Source organism: Tursiops truncatus, chromosome 20 (genome assembly GCF_011762595.2).
Source record: "Tursiops truncatus isolate mTurTru1 chromosome 20, mTurTru1.mat.Y, whole genome shotgun sequence".
In the NCBI taxonomy this organism is placed as follows: domain Eukaryota; kingdom Metazoa; phylum Chordata; class Mammalia; order Artiodactyla; family Delphinidae; genus Tursiops; species Tursiops truncatus.
Genome location: NC_047053.1, coordinates 35,558,836 through 35,582,792, shown reverse-complemented (window position 1 = coordinate 35,582,792; position 23,957 = coordinate 35,558,836). Strand labels below are relative to the sequence as shown.

Below are 23,957 nucleotides of genomic sequence, written 5' to 3'. Positions count from 1 at the left end.
AGCCGCCACCTGCCCATCCCACCGAGGCGCCGCACCCCCCACCCCAGCCAGTCCCACCGCGATGGGTGGAGGACTCGGTTTATCTGCGACTTCCAAGACGGGGTTCAGAGCAGGAAGCTGCCTCTCCCTCCACCCCCGAAGAGCACTAACATTGATACGCATAATAATAAGAACCAAGGCTCCACCCGCGTTCAGAGCCACCTCTCCGGCGCTCCCGGTGGCTCGCTGGCCCGCCGGCCGCCTTTTCCCTGCAGCTACAGGTTGCTGGAGTGACCTCTCGCTGCTCAGCCCCTCCGCGGTCCCGGGCGTGCCCAGCCCGCGCCGCATCGGCTACTTTTTGTCGGCGGGGAGGGAGGGACTGAGCGAGGGAGAGAGACCCTGAGGCCAGGAGGCCCGCACCGCCAGCGGCGCGGAGGAGCGCCAGGCCCGGAGGGGCGCGGGCGGGAGTACTCACCAGGCCGCTCCCCGCGCCCTCCAGGCCGCCAACCCGCCCGCGGGCCCGCGCGGCCCCCGACGAGCTCGCTCTCGTCCACTATTGTGTGTTCGGAAAACCGAACCGCTGCGGCGGGCAGAGGAGCTCCGGGCCCCCTTGGCGGCCGGAACAAGACTTTTTTTTTTTTTTTTGGTGTGTTTTTGTTTTTGAAGCGCAAGTTTTCGTATTAATCTCATACTTTGGCAGTCTTTGTTAAACAGCTAGGCGCGTCACCAGGCTCTCGAACATTTTAATAATTTTTAGACGCCGTGACCTGCGGTTCACCCCTCTCGGGCCTCCCCCACGAGCAGGCAGTTACTATAATACGCTCGCGCAGTTCGCTCGGTCATATTGAATTTTGCGCAGGTCATTACTTGGGAGAAAAATGACAGAGCAAGGAATTTGATTCAGCTCATCCTCTCCAGCTCTTTTCGCCAGAAACTTCTCTCCCCTTCCCCCCACCCCCACCCCCAAAAAGTCCCATTCGGATAGAACTCAGCCCGGCCCCGCCTCTTCTTTGATATTCCATCATTCCTATATTTTTTGTCAGCTCTCGTTCGGGGGCCAAGAGGGAAAGGGTAGAACTCCGCGGGGGTTCCCTTTGCGGCCTGTGATGGAGGCTGGCACCTGGAGAAGTGGAAATGTGGGGATCTGGGTCCCAGAGAGCAGGCCTCAGCCAGAGCCCCCTTCCCTCCTTCCTCCCCTATAAATGGCTGTACTGACAACGCCTGTATTCCCACCCAACTGCACACTGCATCTGCTTTGTTCTACCCCTCAATGCCAGAGAGACCCCCATTTCTGCCAAAACTTTAGAGGCTCCAGGGCCCCAGGAATGACCCCTCTACCTCCTGGTGCTGAGATTTGGTTCACAGGCCAGCATGTTTGGGGAAGATAGAATTCTGAGAGAAGGGCTGGACTGCACTGGTCAAAGCTGGGGCACTGGCTTTCAGAGGCTTTAGTTGTCCTTTAAAAATCAAACAGTATCCTCCCCATCTGCATTTTTATTTAAAACTACTTTTCATCTGTACAGTAACTCCTTTGCCTGCCCCCAGCACCACCACAAGGAGGTTGAGGAGGAAATCAGAGAGGTGTTAAAAATACTCAAGAGATTTTCTTTGGTTTGTCCCTCCAGGATCAGAAATAGGTGATGGGCCAGCAACACATTTCCCCCTTTCTCCAGCCTCCAAGGAACCAGCAGAAGTAGATCAGGTGACTCCCCTCCACCCAGTTCAAGTCTAGGGGGAGTGTCTGCAAGGGGGTATCTCCCTAGTGCGGGGAGGCCGGAAGAGAGCATCCCAAGGTACCCAGCTTGGCCTGGGATGGCAGAGGACTCCTCTTTCTCATTCTGAGGCCCCTCCAGCCCAGGACCTTGGGCTGCTCCAGTCTATTCCACAAAACCATCAACTTGCTAACATACTGTCCTGGAATGGAGGGAAAAGAGACTGAGGAGGAACAGAAAGAGATAGATTCTCCAGTTCAGGTTTTGACCTCTACCTCCTCCAGACCCTAAGGAATTCCCTATGGCCTGACTCCCCAGAAAAACTTGCCTGAAGGCCAAGCAGAAATGAGGACCCACACCCAATTGGTTTAATTTTTTTAAAATATTGGGGTCAAATTGATTTGAAATTTGACATTAAACTGTGGTCTCTTCTGGCCATATTTCAAAATGCATCTTTATAAAAACTCCCAGGTCCTCTTTTTTTCTGGCGGACAAACACCCAGAGAGTACCTCCTATATTAAATGCTTAGAAGAGAATATGATGACATCTCATAAGGCAACAAACCGTCACGTAAAGACCCCAAATAAGCATATGCCCTGGTGTTATAATTAGTCTCTCTAAGCATTTTACTTATGAGCTAAGCTTAATGCACGGATTCAAGGTTCATTTAAGGTTGCCAGTTAAAAAGATCTCTGTGAGTCCATCCAGTATTTTTCCTTCTCATTTCCCCTCCCTCCTTGAAATAGGAAGAGAGGGATTCTGGAAGAACATACAAGTGTAGGTTTGGGAGAGAGTGAGAGAGTTAACAAGCTAACCTTCTTTCAATATCCAAGTGCTTAAACCCAAGCAATTGGGAAAGAGGGATGGGAGTTTTTAAACTCCGTCCAGTCCTGGCCCATGGTTACTGGACTCCAACTGCCTGGACCCCGTCTGGGGGGGTAATCCCTGAAAAAAACAGGCCTGCCTGGAGGGAGGAGGAGCTGGGGGATCCAGCTGTTTGGCCCCTTTAGGGGAAGCCTAGTGGGGCTGATGTGGGTTGGAGTCAGGTCTTCACCTTGGAAGACTTCTTTGGCCCCACCAAACGTCCTGCAAGGACGTGTGGGTAATTGGATTTTTAAAATGTGTGCGGCTGGGTAGGTTTTAATTAAATTTTATATGGTGACTCAAAGGTTGTCTTTGGGAGAGAAAATTGCGCAGAGGATTGGCCATGCCCAGAGCGCTTTCTTTTGTGCAGCTCCCCACCCCACCAGAGCCAGTCTGGGGAGAAGGGTTTCTTCCTCCCTCAGTTTCTCCTTCCCCAGATCTGCCTCTCCCCTCTCCAGTTCCGCTCCCGCACTCCCCGAGCCCACAAGTCTTCCTTACCTCGAGCATCCCTTGCTCGCTTTCTTCTCTCTTCACACACACACACTGCCTCCTCCCCTCTTCCACCCCGCCCCAGCCGCTAGACGCCGCTGCGGCCGGCTCACGCACGCTGTAAACTTTTGACCCTCCAACTTCGCGACCCCTCGGGCAATAACACTGGCCTCACGGCCCAGGGTCTCATTCTGCTGCGCCGGCTGCAGAAACCCAAACGCAAAACGTCTTCCCTGCCCTTCCTCCCCCGCCCCCACTAAGGGCCTTAGGCCTGGAGAAGAGGAGTCAGTCTTTCGATTGTTCAATAACTCCTCCTCGGGAAAAGATGCTGACTCCACTTCCGGCTTTTTGCACCACTTCCCGTATTTTCACCGTTCTCTCATGTTTAGATGCCTGGAAGAGCTTTTGACGACCCACCCCTCTCGATTCTTGTCCCCCAGAATGGGGCCGCAGTTGCCGTTGACAGGAGTGGGGACATATGGGAAGCCATAGAATGGGCTGAACTGGAGAAGGGTGTTTCTGGGGTGAAAAGTGGAGAGAGCTTGGAGCAAGTGTTCCTTGGGAGAGGAGGGGGCCATAGGCCCCCAAAAGGCTGGAGAGAGAGCTCAGCGTCCAGGCTTTGCGAGGCCCAGCGGGCCCGGGGCCACCTTGCGCGGCCGCTCGCTGGCGCCTTGGAGGCTCCAGCCTGGCTGTGAACTTGGTCTAAGGCGGACTCTACTGGCAGCTCGGGGACGTTACAGCCTCAGCCTCTGCCTCTCGGCCAACGCAGCGGCCGCGCGGCGACCTGCGCTGTTTCGGTTTCCTTTGCTCCCAAATATCGCTTCCCAAGCCCCCACTTCTCATAGAGAAGGATTTTGTTCCTCCTTTCCTTGGGGCCCTTGGGGGTCGGAAAACAGAAAAGAGAGAGAGAGACACACAGAGAGAAAAAGAGACTGGAACAAGCAGAAGCTCCGATATACAGGGATTATGCTCCATCGTGTCTCCAAGCCCCAAAGAGGAGATGTTCCCACATGCAGGGACTTTCCCCCTTCCGCTCCCCTAAACGCTTCTTTTCAGGCTGAATCCCCTCCTCTCCACCTGGCCCTCCTGGGTCATGTCTTGGCTAGGCAAGCGGTGTTCGGGCCTGCGAAGTACCTTTCCTCTCTAGACACATTCGTCCCTACCCCGCTGGGCTCCGAGGTCACGGATCGCCGCAGCCAAAGTCAGCCGCCGCGCTCAGAGGCTGCACCGAGGCCGCAGCTCTGGGGGCTCAGCCCGAATCCACTCGGAGAGAAAGACCAGAGCGTGGCTGTGCAGCTAGGGAGGAAAAGCTAGAAGATGCGAAGACGAGATTTAGGGAGAGAAAAGACAGGACAGAGGACGCCTAAATCATAGAGAAAGGAGAAAGAAGGGGGAGAAAAAGGGATTAAAAGTTATAAAGGTGCTGATATTCGGGGTCCGACAGGTCCAGAACTGCCCGAAGTCCAATCCTCTCCAGTCTCCTAAATACCCCACTTCCTCTTGGAGCCCGAAATCTGGGTCTCAATCAATTCGCCAAAAGGAGGGGAAATCGGTCTAAACCTGTGGGCCTGCCCCCAGCCCGGCTGGGAGCGATGGAGGTGGCGGCGGTGCGGCCAGCGGCACGTAATGTATGCGGCAGCGGCTCGGAGCCCCAAGTAGGCCGGCGCTCCGGCCCTGTCTGCTGACCTCTGCGTGATCCCGGACTCTATGAATTATTGATGAGATATGAGCGTTGATTTCCCCTTTCAGGATGCAAACTCCATTATATTGTTAAAATGGCGATTTAATCGTTGAGAATAGCTTTTGGTGTGGGTTTTTTCCCCAAACTCATTTGCGCCTCCTTCCTTTTCATTTAACTCTCTTAATTAAATCCTTTAACAGATTTTAATCACTTTTTGGAGGGAGGGGTAGGAGGAAGGGGAAAGACATCACTACTATCACCAACAAACACTAAAAACAAGCCAGAAAACCATAAAAAGCTTCTACCTTGGGGAAGTTGAAAGGAAGGTGGGGAGGGGGTGTTAGCCCCTCTAGAAAGGTCGTGCTGGGAACAACCACCAGAGGATACATCCATCCGAGTGCTGGGGCAAACTAACTCTGACAAGGAAGTGTTGGGCCTGGGAGGTGTCTAATTCCACCCCAGAGGAGACTTGTGTGTGGAGTCCGACTGTGGAGAGTAAGTCAGGCTTACCCTTCTTGCTGAGAAGTCGAGGGACATGGAGCTTGGGGAAGACACGTGTTTCTTGAGGGGAGCGATTCTCCAATCTGAAACCCGGGGCACGGCTTACCGAGAAATGTCCATTCTCTTTAGGGCCCCCATTTCTCCCCTCCCCCACCCCAAGCAGCTCGGTTTCCAGGCGGTGTCTGGGTTAATTAATATGGATGTGTAACAGCGCTGCAGCAATCGATAAATCCCGCTGTGGGCAGATCCCAGCCTCGAAATCCGATTACTCTGAGAAACTCCAAAAAATGGAAACAGTGACCAGTGGGCTCTCCGCTAAAAGAGGGGAAAGGTTCTTGCTAAGCTCCATTCTCCTTGGTTGGCCGGGTTGGTCCCCAAGCTGGGAAACCCATGCAGGCAAGCGCCTTCTCTGCTCTGTCCCGAAAGGGACTGAGTCTGGGGGACTGTGCTGAACGGTTCACTTCTCCCTTGCTCTGAATCCTTGGCTTCCACCTCAGCATCCAAACCCCAAGGATAAAGGAACCAGCCCAAGAGAGGAGCTTCCACGTGGATCCTGCCCCCATACCCTGCCCCCCCAAACCCCAGAGAATACTTCTCACAGCCAGGGAAGAGTTAAGTGTCCCTGTTGCAGTTACCGAGAGGAAGCCGATGAAATATGGGCGCTTGGAACTCCAGGCCCGGCTGGCTTTCCTGTTTACATTTCTTTATACTTCCTCCTACCCCGAAGCCTCGGAGAAACAAAACAAAAAACCAAACCCAAAAAATAACCAAATAAAACAAAACAAAATTAAATTGTCCATTGAGTAGTGGTCAAGCTGGCCTCAGAGGGAAAAGGGAAATGTAGCCTTACCCTCCCGCTGCTGACCTCCTCTGCCCTGCCCGGGTGGAGGGTGCCGATGGATAGCATGAGGATTTGACTAGTGGGTTCTGGCCTGCAGCTCAGAGAGTTGGGGCCTGGACCCAGCTGGGGAGGGGAACCAGATGGGAGAGGAGAGAGAGAAACAGCTTTCCCTGAGAACGTCTTGAGGAAGACTGGAGAGGAGGACACAGGTCTGGGGCAGAGAGAGTTCCTTTGCACCAGAAACCATTGGAAAACTCTCATCCTCTCCCCCAACACGTCCTTGCTGGGGTTCAGGGGAGACAGTTGCCCAGAAAACCTGAAGTGGGGAAGAGGAAAGCCCAGCTAGGGTGGGGTCTTCTCCAGGTAGGATCTGCTCAGAGCCGGAGGAGACCCTTCAAGCGTTCTGGCTGTTGCAGCAGAAGTGGGCACCCCCGCCAGAGCTGCTCTTCACCACTCCGGAAAATCTCTCTAGATATGCTCAGCAGATGTCCCTGGGCCGCTGGCCCCAGATATTCTATATCAGAGTTTGCAGGACTGATGCGGGAGGGGGCCAGAAAATCTTTAGTGGCAGTCCTGGTGGTCTGGGGTTTCTGAGAGAGGGTGGCTGGCGGCATCAGAGTGAGACCAGGGGCACAATAGGAGTGGGGTTTCCCAGGAGACCCCAGGTCAGATTCTGTGCCCACTGCACTCTTCCTTTGCATCTCATTCAACTCATTTGCCTTGTCCAGAGTGGAAGCCTGTGGAAGTTATGCCTCCAAAATTTATTGGTATTTTAAATGGTGCTCGACATCCTTTGGGAACTGACCAGAGTCTCCTTTCCATGGGATACAAATGCCCCATCGTTTCGGGGGAGATGTGTCTTCACAGTAAGGTGAGGACCCCAAGCCCTCTGTCCTCTTTGCACTCAAAGCCTGTGAAAGGTCTCCCGTAAATCAGGCCTGGGCAGGGAATGCAGAGCTCAGGGAATAGAGAGCAGCTGCAGGAGAGAGAGGAAATTAGGAGAGAGTGCAGATGTTCTTTAATGTGAAATGGGGAGAATCTTGTCACCCTCTCCTTGTCCCAAAGATCAGAAACCCCTTAAGATGCCACAGGACCAATTCCAGGGACAATGGGAACTGACGAGCTAAATCCAGAGAGGGTGGGCTGGCAAAAGCAGGAGTGACAGGGTGGTTGACCCCCCCATGGGTCTTAAAATTGGGAGGTCAGTTTGGTGAGGAAGAGACCTCCAGTTTTTAGAAGGAGGGTGACTTATCCTTAGAAAATAACGGGCCCCAGGGAGTCAAATAATAAAATCCTTCTGGTTTGTGGTGCCACAAAACAAAGGGGCCTCTAGGCTCTGGTAGGGAGAGAAGAAGGAGGAAGGAGAGGAGAGGAGAGGAAACGAGCACCTTTCCAATTTTCTCTCCCAGCTCCTAAGTCCCTTTTTATTCTCCTGACAGTTGGGGCTGTGTGTTCTTCAGCAAGTTTTATTTTTGGAGGGATTTCCAGGGATCTACCTAAACACCTACATCCTCCAGATAAAAAAAGAAGCTCTCCCCTCCCCCCCACTCCTGGCCAGGAATTTGAGGGAAATTCACCCTCTGTCTGCTCCCTGCTTGGACCTCAGGACCCTACATAGAGCCAAGGCAGAAGGTTGGCCTGGGACCAAAAGGCTGAAGTTGGATGCAAAAGTGCCATGCTCCCCATCCCTGAATGCCCCAATGAGGCCATAGAGAAGCAGGGGTACCCCCTTTCACGGGGTTCAAAGATCTAAAAGCCAGAGAGTGTCCCAGTGCAAGGCAGCCCACAGCAGCTGCGTTAGCCTTTCCCCGGACTTTTTCTCAGCTCAGATGTATGCAGATAAAAGTGCCCGGCGGCTCGCTCCCACACACCCCTGACAAATGAATGTCATAAAGTTCCTTTCCTGGGGGTGGGGAGATGTCTGTCTGAAGATACCCAGTAGTGAAGTGGCCCCCCCCACACACATACGGGGCCCTCCCTTCAGCAGTAAACACCCCTCCTTCTTGCCCCCTAAATTTCCAAGGGCACTGAAGGAACCCACGCAAGCTTTTTCCCCACAAAGACTCAGACACTCCGGCAAATAAAACCAGGCACCCCGGACTGCAAAGGCCTTATTGAACGGAACTGAGTGCCCCTCTTCAGACAGCCAGCTGGTCAGAACTTGGTGCAAAATCAGGCTAAATTTCCCCTACTTATCATCCCACAGTCCTGCCGGAGGCAAGGTTTCCTTCCCCCAGTTCCAAGCCCCACAATTGCGAGGGGAAAAGCAAAAACTGGAAGCGACTTACTGTGGGAGAGCTGGGCCTGGGCTGCTGCCACACCACCGCCTTCTGGGCTGGGAGAGCGCTCACCTACCTCTGCCCCCTTCCCCACCACTGCGAGCAGTTAAAGTGTCACTTAACATTCTGGAGAATGTGAAATATACCGCGCGGTGTCAACTCCCCAAAACCATAAAACTAACTTTATGGACCTCACGTGACTTTCTCGAGCCAGTGAGGGGTATCTGTCTGACTTCTCCGCGATTTTTACGATCTAACTTCAAGATAAAACCCCTATCCATTTGACATCTAAATGTCATAGCGACTTTTGGGATAGTTTGCTATGGGCAAAGGGGGACAAAGTCAAGGGGGAAGGGGGAAGGAAGGCCCAGTAGAGCCACCAAGACCCTCAGCTGCCTCCTCACCAGCTCCCCTCCCCCCACAAGTCCTGTAAGAAGTTGGGCCAAGCTGGAAGGGATTGACCGGGTAAGTGTCCAGACTTGACTTGTGCTCAGGGTGGAGGCTGACTTGGATGGAGGAGGACTGGCCCCTGGCCCTGAGCCAGTCCAGTTGATGGGGGAACCAAGGGTCTTCCAGGAGGGACCCCAGCTCCTAATCAAGAGGGCAGGTCAGTTGGGCCCCTGGAGAGAGGAAGCCCTTGATAAGTGTAGAGAAGACTGAGGGTGAGAGGAAACCTTTGAAATTGAGCTGATTTTTTTTTTGTTTTTTTTGGCCTTAGTGGGTGGCAGAGCTGAATTGGGATTTGGACCAGGGGACAGTGGCGCTGGGCAGGCCTGTTTCACCGCCAAAAGGCCAGGAGCCTCCTGCTCAGGACTTAGGCCCAGATTACTTTCCGCTAAGAGGTTTCCAGAGACTTTTTGGCCAGCTGGTGGAAGGCCAGGGTGGAGTCCAGCTCAGCAAAGGCTTGCTTTTCGCCCCAGCCTTGCCCCTTGCCCCTTGCCCCAGGCTCATGTGGGGCTCCTGGGTCTCTCAGTCCCCCAGGCATGAAAGCCTGTCCCCTGGCCCAAGTACCGCTGACCAAGCAGAGACATAGGTGGTTGAGAGGGGCTGCTGGTGAGCGTCCTGCTTTCCCTTCCCTACACCCCAGATCTATCAAGAATGGTCTAGGGTGTGCCCGGTGATGGGAGAGGCAGGCCCCAGAGAAAAGACAAGTGGAAGGGCAGTGGAGGAGGGGAAACATTTATTTGACTTCAAGGAAAGCTACAAACAAATACCAAAAGCGAATCACTGAGACAGGCCCGCCCGGCAAAGACAGATTTCACATGTAGCACAGCATCCACTCGCTCACTACAAATGGTCTTGGAAGTGAAATGGGTAGGGAGGAGAGGATAGGTCTGACCCAGACTATCCCCATATTTACAAGCTCTGGGCCCTCTATGCCAGACCCATGAATTCACAGAGAAATACACACGACATTTTACACTGAGGGTTATTTTTGTTTCCGGATGCTCCAGGACCAGGCCTTGTGGGGCCTACCCAGGCGGCAGGAACTTAAATCTCAGTATTTACCGGCCCTCTTCTCGACATCACCCTTTGGTCCTCCCCGGCCCCCTCCCACCCCAGGACCAAGTCTTGGGAGACTTGGGCCTGGGAGTGGGGAGGGAGGAGGAAGAGGAAGGTGCAATGAGACACAGTCATGGACTCCGGTCTCCGAGGCCAGCTCAGCTGGGCCCGGTGCTGCGGCACTATCCGACCTCAACTGCTGCCCCTTTTAGAGAAGTTTCTAGCTGAAACTCAAAATACAGCGATCATCCTTTTATAAATAAGTTAGAAGAACACAGATGGGGAGGGGAAAGTTCACATTAAACATGCGAGTTTCTTTTTGTCCTGGGGGAAGGAGTGCAACCACAGACACGAACGTTCAGAAACACTGGCGGATTTGGGGTGAGCAGAGGGGAGTGGGGAGCATGGTGGGAAAATAATAATTATCATTATTATTACAATAATAACAAGATTAACCAGTCCAAGAGAGAGGGAGCCACAGGAAGACTTAAGACCAAACGAAAAATCGTAGCACAAGGCCCGGGCGAGGCAGGCTCGTGGGAACCGGTCCCCAGCGGGCAGCGGCAGCGCGGGGAGGCTTGGAGGGGCCAGGGCTGGGAGCAGCACGGGCTCTTGGGCCGCCCGGGGCTCCTCCCGGCGGGCTCAGGGCTGGAAGGCGCTGCCGGCTGTAGCCAGGCTCATACTTTTCAGTTTGTTGTCTTTCTTCCACTTCATGCGCCGGTTCTGGAACCAGATCTTGATCTGGCGCTCGGACAGGCAGAGCGCGTGGGCGATCTCGATGCGCCGCCGCCGCGTCAGGTAGCGGTTGAAGTGGAACTCCTTCTCCAGCTCTAGGGTCTGGTAGCGGGTATAAGCGGTCCGGGCCCTTTTCCCGTCCGGCCCGGTCATATCTGGAGCAGACAGAGCAGCGAGGCAACGTTATTCCGGTTAAGGGAGGGGGCCCTGGGTGGGAGGGGGGCGTGGAGCAGGACCCAGGCGTCCCTGGCACCCAGCTCACCGCAGCTCCAATTCTCCCCACTCCAGATGCCCGCATCCGAGCTCGCTTTCTGCACCCCTTTCTCCTGCAGCCCCCACTTCTGCTGGCAGCGAGTGCGCCCGGCTTTGTCTCTTGCTCCCTCCCTGTGCCTCACCCTTCGCTGGGCTCAGGCGGTCGCTCACCCCGGGAGGGAGGAGAACGGTTGCACTTTTGCCCTGGAAGGCTCGTTTTACTGCTCGCCCCTCCTCTGCTAGAAACAGTCTCAAAATTTCGGGGGCAAAGCAGGATCCTTCCCCACGTTACATAAACCTCATCCTTCATCCTAAAGCTAGTTCAAGCTGGGCAAATAAAACCTAAGGCGAATCTGGGAACAAATTATTAAAAATACTCCTCCCCAAACCCCCAGCTAAAGACCTTCTTTGGCTCTGTCCCCCCGAGCTGAGCTGTGAGGACCCTCTTAGAGACTTCTTCCCCTCTGGAGGAAAGAAATCTATATTTGAGGAAAAGCCAAGTTCTCCTCGCCGCCGCCCCCCCCCCCCCTCAAACGCGGAGAAGGAAAGCCGAGAAGACAAAAAGGGGAGCGAGAGCGAGAATTACCATGGCTGATGTGAAGCTTCCTCATCCAGGGGAATATCTGCGGAGTCTGCCCCTCGGGCGCGGCTGTGGAGGTGGCCATGGGCTCTGGCTGCGCCCGAACTAGGCTTGGGCTGCTTAGCTGGCTCGCCGCTTCCTCGGGCTCCGAGGACACGCTGGCCTCGTCTATTTCGGTGAAATTGGCGCTGGAGCTGGCCGGGGTCGCCTGGTCGGAGGGGGACGAAGCAGAGGGCTTGGCGCCGTGGCTGTCGCCGTTGGTGCAGGGCAGGGACTCGGGCGAGGACAGGGAGCAGCTCGACGCCGCTTGCCTGAAGCGGGGCTCCTGGGAGGGCGCAGGGAAGGCGCGCGAGCTCTCGCCCACCGCCCCAAAGTGGCTGGAGGAGGCCGAGGAGCGGTTGACGCTGAGGTCCATCCCATTGTAATTGTAGCCGTAAGAGCCGGTGTGCATGGCAGCGGGATCCCTGTAAGAGCCGCTCAGAGAGCTGCCACTGCCATAATTTAGCAACTGATAGTCCGGGCCATTTGGATAACGCCCCGAGAAGGAGTTTACAAAGTACGAGCTCATTTGGGTGATTTTGGAGGGCTTGATTTGTGGATCGTGGTCGTTATAACCCTGTGCTTCACGATTTATGATGTATTAATGAATTATAGCGATGCACTGTACTTCGTTTTGCTATGTATGCGGCCAAATATGGGGGGGTGGAAGGGGGATGGGGGGGCGTTAGGGAATCACGTGCTTTTGTTGACCAGTCGTAAATTCTCGCTGATGACCTCAAGAGGTAATTCATGCTCTATGGTTACAAATAATGACGATCCGAGAATCGTTAGGGCCGATTCAATGCGAGCCTCCGAGAGAGGGGGAAAAAGGAGAAGGGGGAGAAACAGGGAGAAGGTTGGCGGCGGCCTCTGAGCAGAGCGCGCCACCTCCCGGCGAACGGCGGGAGCGCGGGCCGCAGACAGCCATGGCGGCGACAGCTGCCTCCCTGCCGGCTCCGTGCAACCGCGGGGCTCGAAAGAAACCCGGCCTAGACTCACCCACAGGGTTGAATCTTTTAGAGGAGAAACCCGGTCGAGCCTTTACCCACTTTCTCGGGAGTGGAGTTCGTCTGTCCATCGGTCCTTCTCCCTGTCGTTTTTATTATTATTATTATAACAACTCTGGATAAGATGACCCAAGATTGAGTTGCTCTTCCCTTACTCGGGCTTTGCAAGTCTCCGAGTTGGGGACGGAAATGGGGGAGAGGTTGGAAGATGTGTGTGAAAAACAATGATTGCAAAGGGTTTCCCCTGTGAGCTCAGCCTGGCCTGCTTCCTGACCGGGATGCAGTGGCCCGTCCACAGCATCCAAGCTGAGCCGGTGAGGCTAAGCTGAGGGTTCGAAGGAGAAGCCTTCGCTTCTCCTTGTTCCCTTGGAAGTTTGAAATCCTCTTTCTGACCTCTTCCTCATCCTTAGCCCAGGATGGAAGAAGGGCAGAGCAAGACAGAGACCCCAAAGGAAGAGGCCGGCTGGGGCTAAGTGGCCTAGTTGCGAGAAAAACGGTGGAGACGACCGTGTCGGGGCTGGGGTTTGGGTGTAAACATGGTCCTGAGAGTTTGGGACCAAGGCAGAATCCTTTCGCCTTCTCACCAGATGCCCGCTACTGCCTTGGGATGCCCCACTTGAGACCCCTTGCTGGCGTCTGGGTAGTTTCAGAATTTGCCCAGCGGCCCACTCCTTCCCCGGAAAAGGGTTCCGAGGACCCGCGGCCCCTTGCTGAGCGCGCTGGGCGGCCAAAGACCGCCACAGCTGGGCCCCTTCTGCCAGGCGGCTATTTTCTTTAAAAATAAAAAAGGGAGAGAGAGGGAGGAGGAAGAAAGGAAAACAGTCTCCGCAGCTTGCCACCTGGGTGAGGGTGAGGGTGAGGGTGAGGGTGAGGGTGGGGGTGGGGAGAGAATGGGTTGGTTTTTGTTGATGGGATGAGACCGAACTGCCCCATCACCTGGCCTCCTGCCCTCAGGTCTCCAAAGAGCAGGGGGAAAGTCTTGCCCTTCGCCCGGCGCCTGCCGGCGGCTTCACATTCCCCTACTTGTCGCTGAGCTACTACTTGAGGCAGGAAGGGGTGCCGGGAGTCTTCAGCTGAGGGCAAAGAGATAGATATCCGGTGGCCCCAATTTAGGCCAGGAGCCGAGGGCCAAGGCCGGCGGAGACCAGGCCATGTGGGCAGGCCAAAGACCACGGGCCTCGGCGATCCTGTGGAGAGAACAGCGCTGCTGAGGCACTGAGACCCGCCTGGCTCAGTCTCTGCAAGAGCTCCCGGCTGGAGGGCCTTGGTGGCGTCCCTCGTGCCACGGACAAACGAGGAAATGCTAGAGACTAAGAGGGAAACGGCCCTTCTCTGTCCCCCAATTCCGCACCAGGAGAGGCCGTTGTGAGCCTCAACACCGGCGAGGTGAAGCGCTGGAGCTTGGGCCGAACCGCTGCAGCCTTTATCGCAACTGTAACTTCCGAGCCCTCTGGGGCCGACCAGGGCTCCTGCCTTTGCTGCGGAGTTTCCGGCACGGGGACGCAGGGGTGGCGGTGGGGGTAGGGGAGTGGCAGGGGAGGAGCAGAGGTGACCCAGCAGCGAGGTTTTACGTCTTTATTATTATTATTATCATTATTAATAATATTAATATTATTACCGAAGTATTTCACGTCCAGAGCTAAAACAAGACTACAAACACAACACATAGAAAATTAATAAAATAGAACTTTGTTTTCTTCTGGGGCTCCTCTTCTTACTTCTAGGTAGTATGTGCTCCTTCCAGTGGCTTTGGGGAGGGGCTGGGAGAGAGGTCTGGGGTCAGGGAGTCTTCGAGGCCCCCACTGAGGGGACTGCGAATCTACCATTGAACCGTGCACGGGGGACATGGACGAAATGAGACGCGACACGGACAAGAGCGTTTTGCTCTGCTTCCAGGAAACATCAAGTGAGTCCGGTCCTCAGTTCTCACGGGGGAGCCTCTTTGGGCTGAGGAGGTTCCACGGCGATGGAGGGGGCGCTGGGGTGCTGGCTGGGCTCAGGCAGCGCGGCCTCCCAGCGCCCAGCGAGAGCTTTGCGGGCGGGGGCATCCAGGAGAGCAGTGGCCCCGCCTGTCGCGCGCTGGAGAGCAGGTCCCCAGGCTCCCCCGCCCGCAGAGCCTTCTCGGGGCTCTCCGATGCCCTCGGCTCCCCGAAGGCCTCTCCCTTCGCGTCCCCCCGCCCCCTTCCAGCGCCTTCATTCGGCTGGTTTTTCTTCTTCCTCCTCGGCACTGAGCTGAGACGCGCTGAGCAGTTTGCTCTCCTTTTTCCACTTCATGCGCCGGTTCTGGAACCAGATCTTGATCTGCCTTTCCGTCAGGCACAGGGCGTGCGCTATCTCGATGCGCCGCCGCCGCGTCAGGTAGCGATTGTAGTGAAACTCCTTCTCCAGCTCCAGCGTCTGGTAGCGCGTGTAGGTCTGGCGGCCTCGCCGGCCACTGGGCCCAAAGGAGGAACCTGTTACGCAGAGAGGAGATGCTGAGGCCTGGGGTCACCAGGGCCAGAGCCCCCCTCCCCCACTCGATCCTCGAACGGGGACTCTAGCCTGTCCCGGGATGCCCTCCACTCTCCCTGTTTCCCTGCCCCCCTTCCTTCCTCACTCCTCCAGCGCCCCCTCCAGATTCCCTCCAGGTCTCCTAGGCTTACGCCTTCTGTCTAGATTCTTGGTGGGGGGATGGGAGGAGCAGTTTTAAATCCCACCTGAGCCTAGGGGGAGGGGCTGGGAAAGCACTGGCCAGGTATGTCTCTTCCTAGCCGCATCTTTTCTTTCCATCCATCTGGCTCCCCCACCATCCTGTGATAGATTCCGGCCCTTAATCCGTAATGACGTAGATCGATCCGTAGTTGGCATTAAGGGCTCCTCACTTTCGTGTCCCTTTAATGGACATCAATTTGGGACTTAAGGCCGACAAATAATCCAACCTGAGATCCCAGCGCCTGCTTCTCCATCTGTTCCCCTCCGCCTGCTCCCTCTCTTTCTTCTCCTTATTCTCCCTCCCTCCTCTGACTACCACCCCTTTCCTGGTGCCTCATCTTTCCCCAGCCCCCGACCCCCAGGGAAAACCAGTCCGGGACAGACTCAACCCTCCCTCGCCAGCGTCACGCCGCCCCTCTTCCCATGACGCACTCCGTTTTTAATGAACAGTCTTGGGGTGGGGGGATCGGACCAGAGCTGGGGGCGACAGGGAGAGCCCAGCCAGTGACTGCGGCCCCTGCCCGCCTCCCTGACCCAGAATCCCGGCTGCGGCCTGGCGCTCCGGGAGAACACACTCATTCCCCCTGACTCGGAGTGCATCTGGGACTTTGCAAACTTTGCAACTCCTGAGGGCGGGAGGGCAGCGCGGGAGACCGGTGCAGGCGCCCAATCTTCCCTAAGCTCCGACCCGAGACGCTCTCTCTGGAGGAGAAGGGGGTGCTCTCTAGCTCTGGCTCCGGGAGGGGGGCCCGTGGGGGTCGCGGCGGCCGCAGCAAGTCTCACTCACTGTTGCATGAATTCATCCGCTGCATCCAGGGGTAGACTGGGGTGGAGCACTTCTGCTCCTCCGCCTCGCCGAACACGCTCTTGTCCTGCGCGCAGTCGGACTTCCGCGGCTCCGGGTGGAACGGGGGCGGCTCGTCGGCACTCGAAAGCGCGCAGGCCGACTCCTTCTCGCGGTAGAAGGCCGGCGCCGGCCCGTAGTCGCAGGGCGCCGCCCGGCCGTAGCCGCTGCCGGCCGGCGGGTAATAGGAGGAAGCTGCAAAGCCCTTGTCCTGGCCGGGCCCGGGCCCGTAGGGCGTGGGGTAGTGCCTCAGCGGGTCCGCATAGCCCGACGAGTAGAGCGGGAGCTGGCCCAGGAAGGACTCCTGCCCGCTGGCCAGAGTGACGGGGAAGGTGGAGTTCACGAAATAGGAACTCATTGGGAGGGGAGGCGCGCGCGGCCGCTGCTGCTCCGCCGGGTTTATGATTTGTTGTGTTTTATAGTCCGAGCGCCGCGCCTATTAGTAGTATATCTGAGATTGGGTTTTAGCTGAGGGGGGATGGCGAGGTGCCAGTGAGGGCCAGAAGGAAATACAACCATCTGATCCAACACTGACCAATGGCAGAGGCAGGAATTGTCAAATAGCACCCAGGAGGAGCGCAGCCCGCGCTAGGGACCCGCGCACAAACCTATCAACCTTTTTTTTCCCCCTCCTTCTTCTCCTTCTGCTTTCTCTCTCTCTCTCCCCAACAGCACAACCCGTCCTGTTCCACCTACGTAGGGTCTGCGAAAGAGGCGTCTGTGCCTTTGAGGGAGGAGGGAGCACTTGGATTGAGACCACCCCATCCCCCAGTGATCAAATAAATATATCCCTCCCCTCCCCACGCAGAAGAGGAAAAAGTTAATTGTGTTTTCAGAGAAGTTAACCCCTGCTTTGCTTGGGGTTAGGCAAGGCAGGGGTTATTCCCTCCAGGGAAGGTGGGTAAATGTCTCTGAATCTTGAATCTCAATCTCCTTAGAAGAGAGCTAAAGGAGGAGGCTGTTTTCTCGGGGTTTGTACTGGTAGAAGGGGAGAAGAGTTCTCCACTGATCAGCATTGTTTTCAGAAAGCGAGAAGCAAAGAAGAAACCCTCTCTTCCCAGGTTTTGAAAAACGTTTTTCCTGTTTCTCAGCTCTACTGCATCTCCTCCAAGCCTGGGTTTGTTATTCCTGCTTCTCTGCAACTCTTATGGTCTGAGAGACAGGCCAGAGCCTGCTGCCCAGAGGACCCAGAAGACTGGGAAATGGGAGCAGGGTCTGAGGCTAAGCTTCTCCCTCTGGTTGTGCAGCTAGGCTAGGAGCTTCTGGGAAGGCTACCGCTGCCCCTGCCCAAGACATCTTGCCTGGTTCTAGTGTGTACTGCTTGCTCTTGGCACAGGAAGGGGCACGGGGAAGAGGGGGATAGGGAGAGGAGGGGTGAAAGGCATCCTCCAACCTAGGTTGTCTGATCCCTATCCTGCCTGCAACCCTCCCTCCACCCCACCTCCTACCCCAAAAGACATTAGAATATACTGGGCTATAGATTCTTAGGAATCAAAGGTGTTTCAGTAAGTCTGGGTTCAGGGAAGAAATTGTTCCCTCCTCCAGGTCTGGGTCCTCAAACCCTCCTGATATTGGAGACAATCAGAGACCACTGGGAAGAGAGGAGCCCTTGCTCCTTTTCCAGGTCTCTCCAGAAGCTGGCAGTTCTCTTTAAAATTAATTCTTTCTCAAGACTTGGTTTTTGTTTAGTTTTATAAGGAGAGAGGGGGATTGGGTCCTCCTGGGGTTGCAGCAGGCAGCTTACAACTATCATTCCGTATCCCCTCTCCAGATGCTCACTACCCTTCTGTTTGTCTCTCAGCATCTCTACAATCCCTACCACGTCTCATGTCTGTATCACCCGCTTGCTACCTACAAGCTTTGGTGTGAGAGAGTGTGTACATCTCTGACTCTCTCTCTCTCTCTCTCTCTCATCTAAGGAAAATGAGCATTGGAGGCAGGCTGGAAGACTCAGCCATGGTGTATTTTCAACATTCTAATGTGCACGTGGAGGCTAGGCATAAAGGGTGACAACCTTTGGACCTGGGGCCAGGAAAGGGCCAGGGTGGGAGACAAAACCTGATGATGAAGGGGCCGGGCTGACCCTTCTCTGACTTGTTCTTTGGACTCCTTTTTATGGGACAGTTCTGCCCACTGAAGATGGCACAAGGCATTAGGAAAAGAGGTAGAGGGCTGAAGTTGGTGACCAAGGGTGGGAACTTGGTTGCTTGCAAAGTGGCCTCCAAGGCTCCCTGAACTCAGGACAACTTCTGGGCTGCAACTTCATGGCTAAGTGGCTATTCCCAGTTGTCCCATCCACCACTTCCTAGCCCAACTCTTTGGGGGGTTTTGTCAAGATTTAAGAAAATAAACTCAAGCCTCCTAATGATGGAGAGTCATAAGTGCTCTAATCCAGCTGTGGTCAGGCCCACTCCTGGAGAGGAATGGGGAGCATTTGGGCTGGAGGAGCAAGGTGGGGGGAGTGCCTCGTGTACCTCCCTCCTCCTTGCTCCTGAGGCGGGGCCTTCGGCCTCAGCCCTCTGTGCCTCCTCTCTGGCCACAATGTCCTCATACTAGGACTGGATGGTGTGGGCTTTTCCATGAAGCCTGGATAACATAAGATTTGGTGAGGGAGGAAGTCTTCCCCTGTGATAGAAACACAAGAATAATCGCCTTATCCTTAGAGTCACAGCCCCAAATTAACCTCACCTCTGCAGGTTGCCTGTCGTGAGATGGAGCCGCAAAGGCAGAGCCTGGGCGCCTGGAGTCCGGCATGAAAGGAAATAGCGCCTCATCGCTCTTATCTAAGCCCAGAGGTATTTATGAGCGTTTATTCGTCTGATCCGTTTGTTTGGGAGAAAGAGCAGGCAGGCAGGGCTGGGCCAGAGGCCGCCTGGCTTCTGGAGCCAGATCTCTATGAATCTGTCTGTGGTTCCGTCCACTGCCGTCTGTCTGTCTCCAAGGGGGAATATGTAAATACACAGTGGGCACAGCCATCGGCAGGTCTGGGGTGTCTCCCCCTGCTCAACGAGAAAGTGTGTGTATGGAGAGGCGGATATAAACGTGTACTAAGTCTTGAGTACACAACAGAAGGATTGCATAGAAATCCCACAGGCAGGATGTATAATTGTAATTTTCTGAGCTATGACCCTGTGGTCCTGTGGACATACACACATTCCAGCTCCCAGGGAAAAGTCTAAGTTGTGCTCAGCTCTGGAGTAAAATTCTCCTGCACCGGTAATCTCAGGGAGGATATTTGCCAGTAGGTGTGTGGAGGGGAGGGGATTGAGACATTGTCCAGGCTTCCCACTTCCTCTCAGCTGCAAAGCTCCCCCCACCCCCAGCTCTTAGGACTGTGGGCACCTTCCCCCACCCCACTCCCAACTGTGATTGGGGTGGGGTGAATTCAAACATCTCAACCCAGTTCTTCCCCTAGACTCTGTGATTCTCTGGTTTTGGGGAACACAAATGTTCCCAGAGGGAGCAGTGTGGCCTCTCCCACTCTTCGAGAGTTGTCCAGAGAGAACATTGCCTTAAAATTGGCCAGTCCAAAGCACAGTACAAAGACATTTCCATTATGCAAATGAATGGCATCTTCTCTGATGGAGGGGGGAGCAGTGGCAGCTCAGCTCCCTCTCCCCAGGTCCTTGGGCACCCTAAGAGCCCTTCAGGGTTTCAATCCTCTATACCAGCCGCCTTACCCTCCCCATCTGTCCTTCGGATTGTCCACAAGAAAAAATCCTCCGAGGGGCCCAAGACCTTCGGAGAGCGCTCCATCGGGGCCTCCAGCACTGGGCCGGGCCTTCTAGCCGCCAGAAAGTCACTCTCTGCTGAAGAGCTGAAAGGGCTGCTCCTGCGGCCCAGACTCGAGAGGCGCCAAAGACTCCGGGCCGCAGCCCCCGCGTTTGCCCCCAGTACCGCTGGGCCCCTCGACCTCAGCAGCTCCGGGCCAGACCCTAGTAACACCTCGGCCTGCCTGGCACCGCAAGCAATTTCCTGGAGCCCCCGCCCAGGAACTGGGGCCACAGCACCTTGAAAGGAGCGGCCAGAGCTTCCTCCTGCGGCTTGAAAGCCCGAGCTAATCAGTAACCCGTGAAACAGGGGCCAATATTCAAACTCGGCGGCAGCGGCGCGTACCCCCGCCCTCGCCACCCGCTTCTGGGAAAGCAGTCGGCTCAAGTGGGTATGAGGGGTTCGGCAGGAACGGAAATTACAAGGGTTAGGGTTCCTTACTGATTGATCCCCACTCCCACTCCCCGTTTTTTCCCAAAGCATATTTGTGTCGATTTCGCTTGAAATGATCGGGAATAGGGAAGGGGACGCACACTCACTTGCAAGACACCAACAGTTTCCAGAAAACTCGTCTCAATTCCTTCACCACAGACTCAAATGGCCAAGAAACTGGCAAGACCCACCACCCAACCCGGAGAAAACAGACTCGGTTTGTCTTTTGACAACCGAGTGGAACTGCCCGGGCCAGCGCCTCCCCTGCGGGACCCCTCCCTTAGCCGAAAAGAAAACCAAATAAACCTTGAACAGCCTTGGCCTCGGATCTCCCTAGCGGCCCTGGTGATCCCCTCTTGAGCTTGGAGGGGGATAGCAGGGAGAGGGCTCTCGACTCTGATCCCCCAATCCTTTGATTCAGGGCCCCTGCCCGCGGGCGGGATGAAGTATTAGTCCTTTTTAAATATGCCCTAGAAAAAGCCGCTTCCCTCAGCCAGCCGCCAGGTTTGGAGCTGGGATGAGGCTGACAAGGGGGAGGGGACGCTTGGTCTCCAATTCACACGCGGGCAGGCGGGAACCGAGATCCAGCGGAAAGCGTCAATCTGGGCCGAAGTCCCCAGAAGCCCGCCGAACCAGAGCGGCGGGGGCTCCAGTCGTCGGGCACGGTTCAGGCAGTGTCGCGGGGCATTCGGCGCCGAAGCCGCATGTCTCCAAACGGACGGTAGATGGCAGCAAACCGCATAATTTGGGTCAGAGTAAACTGTCTGAGAGATGATTTATACCCCGCCAAGACTACAGGAGAAAAAGACCTTTAGTCTGGGTGGGTTTGGGGAATTTTTCCTTTGAGAATAGGCTCTTAGTGCCGTGGGCGCTGGCCGAGAACTTCTCTCGCTACGCAGCCGAGGAGTCCCTTCAGGCACCCATGCCGGGCCTGCTTCGAGGGCATCTACCTGTGCCTCCAGGGGCCCCCCTCCAGCGCCACAAGTGGCTGCTTCTCTCTTCTCAGCTCAGGATTGAGAGGGTCAATATCCCCCTACACACACCCAGACCCCCAAATCCCTGGGCAACCGGAGGCCCGAGGCTGAATGCTCTGCATCTGCTCTTTAAAAAGAGGAAAGCTATCACCTATTCCTGCAAACCAAACTAAATCACAGTCTCTCCTGCCCTCCGCGCCCTAAGTCCCTTATCTGTCGTCTGGCAGCTTCCCCAGAAGCCCTCTCTATTTTTAAGTCTTCACCCAGCGACTTGTGCCTTTTTCAACCCCACCAGCTACTTTAGGAATCTCGGCCTCCCGGCCTACAGTTCTTCTCCCCGCTACCCCCGCCCCCGGAGGTCTGGCTGGGGAATGAAATCAGGCGCCGGAGGGACAGGATTAGCTGTCTGAGCTCAGTGCCAGGCAGCTTTCTGGTCTGGGCACCATCAGGTCCCCTAATGGGATTTTCTTTTAATTTTATTCTTCTCTTTTTTTTGTTTTTCTCTTTTGTTTACATGCCTAAAACAACGTGTTAAACAGCTTCTTCACAATCACATTTGGATCTAGGAAAGTTTGAAATGTTTCCACATCAAGACACACACGGCAATTTCCTCCTCCACCGAAATCCATACCAATAAAACACAAGTAATAGAATCGATATTGCACAGAAATCAACACGCTGTAACCTACCGCGTTAAAAACCACAAAATTGTCTCCCTGCAGAGCGAGGCTCCCTCCTGCGGGAGTGGCGAACGACCTGGGCATTTTCAGGCATGCTTCCTGGGAGGTCTCCCTCGATTTGGGTACCTCCACCCACAGCCCTTTAATTTCAGAAATATCTCCGAAGGGAGATAATGAGTATTTCTCTGTGAATTGTTCTCTCTGTGTCTCTCTAGACGCCTCCTCGCCCTTGCTGGCCTCTGCGGAGATTCCAGGCCCTCCAGAGACCAGGACGTCCCTCAGCGCCACCGCCCCTGGTGCCAGTGCTGCCGGGAAACCACCGATACCCGATACCCGCACCGGGCAAGAGAACTGCGCGGGGGCAATTGGGGGAGGCCGGAACAAGGGAAGGATGGTGGAGGGGGAGGGGGCGCAAACCCACAGAGGCCGTCGCAACCGGCTTCTGCCGGCGTCCCGAAGCCCAGACATCCCCATCCTCTCTTTTGCAGCCCCCTCGCTTAAACCTCTCCTCCCAGCTTAAAAAGGCGACTTAGAGCTCGCCTCCATGGCCCCTTTCTGTTCCTCCTCCCGTCTCCCTGCCCTGCTCCCCCTCCAGGGAGCATCCACCCCTCTCTCGGCCACCGAATGTCCTGAGAAGCTTCTCCCTGCAGCGCCCAGAGGTGGGGTTCAACCCCGTCTTGGCCGGGGGGAAGAGAGAGACAAACCCAAGCCCCCACCCCCTGTAAAAATCGATGCAAAAGAATAAGAAGAAATTGTAGAATTTCTCTTACCTTTGCAGACCTTGGGATTTCTTTCCTCCGATTGAAGGGGGTGGAGAGAAAGGAAAGAAAAAAAAAAAAGAGAGAGGGAGAGAGAGCGTTCGGTTTCTTCTTCATCTTCCAGATAATATTGTCCCAACCTGAGAGCCGTTGCTTCCCCTTCTCTGACTTGGGAAGAGAGGGTGTTCGCTTTTCTGATATTTGCATAGAAAATGGAGTAAGTTCTGGCTTTGAAAAATGGTATCAGGCTGCAGTCCTGGGCAGATTGTCCATTTACCCTCCATGATGACTAAAATCCCAGATCAACAAGCAAATTAACTTAGAAATTAAAATTATTTTTGGTTTTCTCTTTTGTGTAATTCCCACCCCTCCTTCCCCCCACCCTCTCTCTATCTCTCTCTCTCTCTCTCTCTCTTCTTTCCTCTCCCCCTCGCTTTTCCTCTCTCTCTTTTGCTTTATCGAGCTGATACTGAAGTATAAAAATATCAAGAGGCTGGAGCCCTGAAGGACGACAGTGCTCCGACCTAGGTGTGGTGTCCAAAAGAATGCTGCATTATAACCACCAGGGAAATGATAAAAAGTTCATGTTCACGATCGCCCGGCCACATGACCGGCGCTGGCCAATCGCTGGATTCAACCACTCATAAACTTCTATCACAAAGTTGTAAATTTTCATAAAACAACAAGGAATTTATTGCATTTCTTCATGGCTGCTCCACCAGCAACGCTTTTCTCAGTCGCCATCTTCTTTTCTTCTCCTTCTCGATTTTTGGGGAAACCCCAATCTGAGAAAGGGTGCGATTTGGGGTGTGGGGAATCAGGCGGAGGAGGCACAAGCATCCAGCTGGGAGGGGGGTTCTTTTTGGAAACTCCCTATTCTCACAGGAGTTCTGTCCCCTCTTCTAGTAAAAATTCACCCCAAAAACCTCCACACAGGGACCATTCTAAGGCAATCTGGGGGTGAGTTAGGAGCAGCAGCTAGTGTCCAGAGTTGCCACTTGCATCAGGGCAAAATGAAAGCTTCAGTGCCCCCTTTCCCACCTCTGAATGCCCCCCTCACTCCCAGCACTATAGATGGCGGGAACCCCACCTGTGAAGCTTGTAGCACTGCCGGTGTGGGGCCCTAGATCTCCTAGGGCCTACTTTTTGCCCCAAAGAGGCTAATGGGGGCCAAGGCAGACACTCTAGCCACTGGATGCTTGCCTCTGCACCCCAGAAATTGGAGGAGGGTAAAGCCGGACCCTTGACTCTCCCACCCAAATGCCCACACGCCCAGGTTCCTAGGGACAACTCCCTGTGCTCTGCTGGGGGGGGCGGGGGGGTCTGCGGTCATTAATGAGGGAA

General features: G+C 55.1%; 3 protein-coding genes across 3 annotated transcripts in view; all 3 read right to left on the bottom strand.

The window, feature by feature from the left end:
• The window catches only part of HOXB3 (homeobox B3), a 55,872-nt gene extending 32,885 nt beyond the window's left edge, over positions 1 to 22,987 (bottom strand). Inside the window, exon 1 of the mRNA XM_073797874.1 lies at positions 22,626 to 22,987. The gene's annotated coding sequence lies outside the window, so the exon portion shown is untranslated. The remainder of the gene's footprint in view (positions 1 to 22,625) is intronic.
• HOXB5 (homeobox B5) lies at positions 9,367 to 13,885 on the bottom strand. The gene is made up of 2 exons (XM_004318989.4): positions 11,424 to 13,885; positions 9,367 to 10,740 (listed from the first exon to the last, which is right to left on the bottom strand). The coding sequence occupies exons 1-2, from the start codon at positions 11,983 to 11,985 to the stop codon at positions 10,493 to 10,495; spliced, it is 810 nt and encodes a 269-aa protein (XP_004319037.1). The 5' UTR covers positions 11,986 to 13,885; the 3' UTR covers positions 9,367 to 10,492.
• Positions 14,025 to 18,614, bottom strand: HOXB6 (homeobox B6). The gene is made up of 2 exons (XM_033847075.2): positions 15,942 to 18,614; positions 14,025 to 14,916 (listed from the first exon to the last, which is right to left on the bottom strand). The coding sequence occupies exons 1-2, from the start codon at positions 16,354 to 16,356 to the stop codon at positions 14,657 to 14,659; spliced, it is 675 nt and encodes a 224-aa protein (XP_033702966.1). The 5' UTR covers positions 16,357 to 18,614; the 3' UTR covers positions 14,025 to 14,656.
• Positions 22,988 to 23,957: the final 970 nt, after the last annotated feature.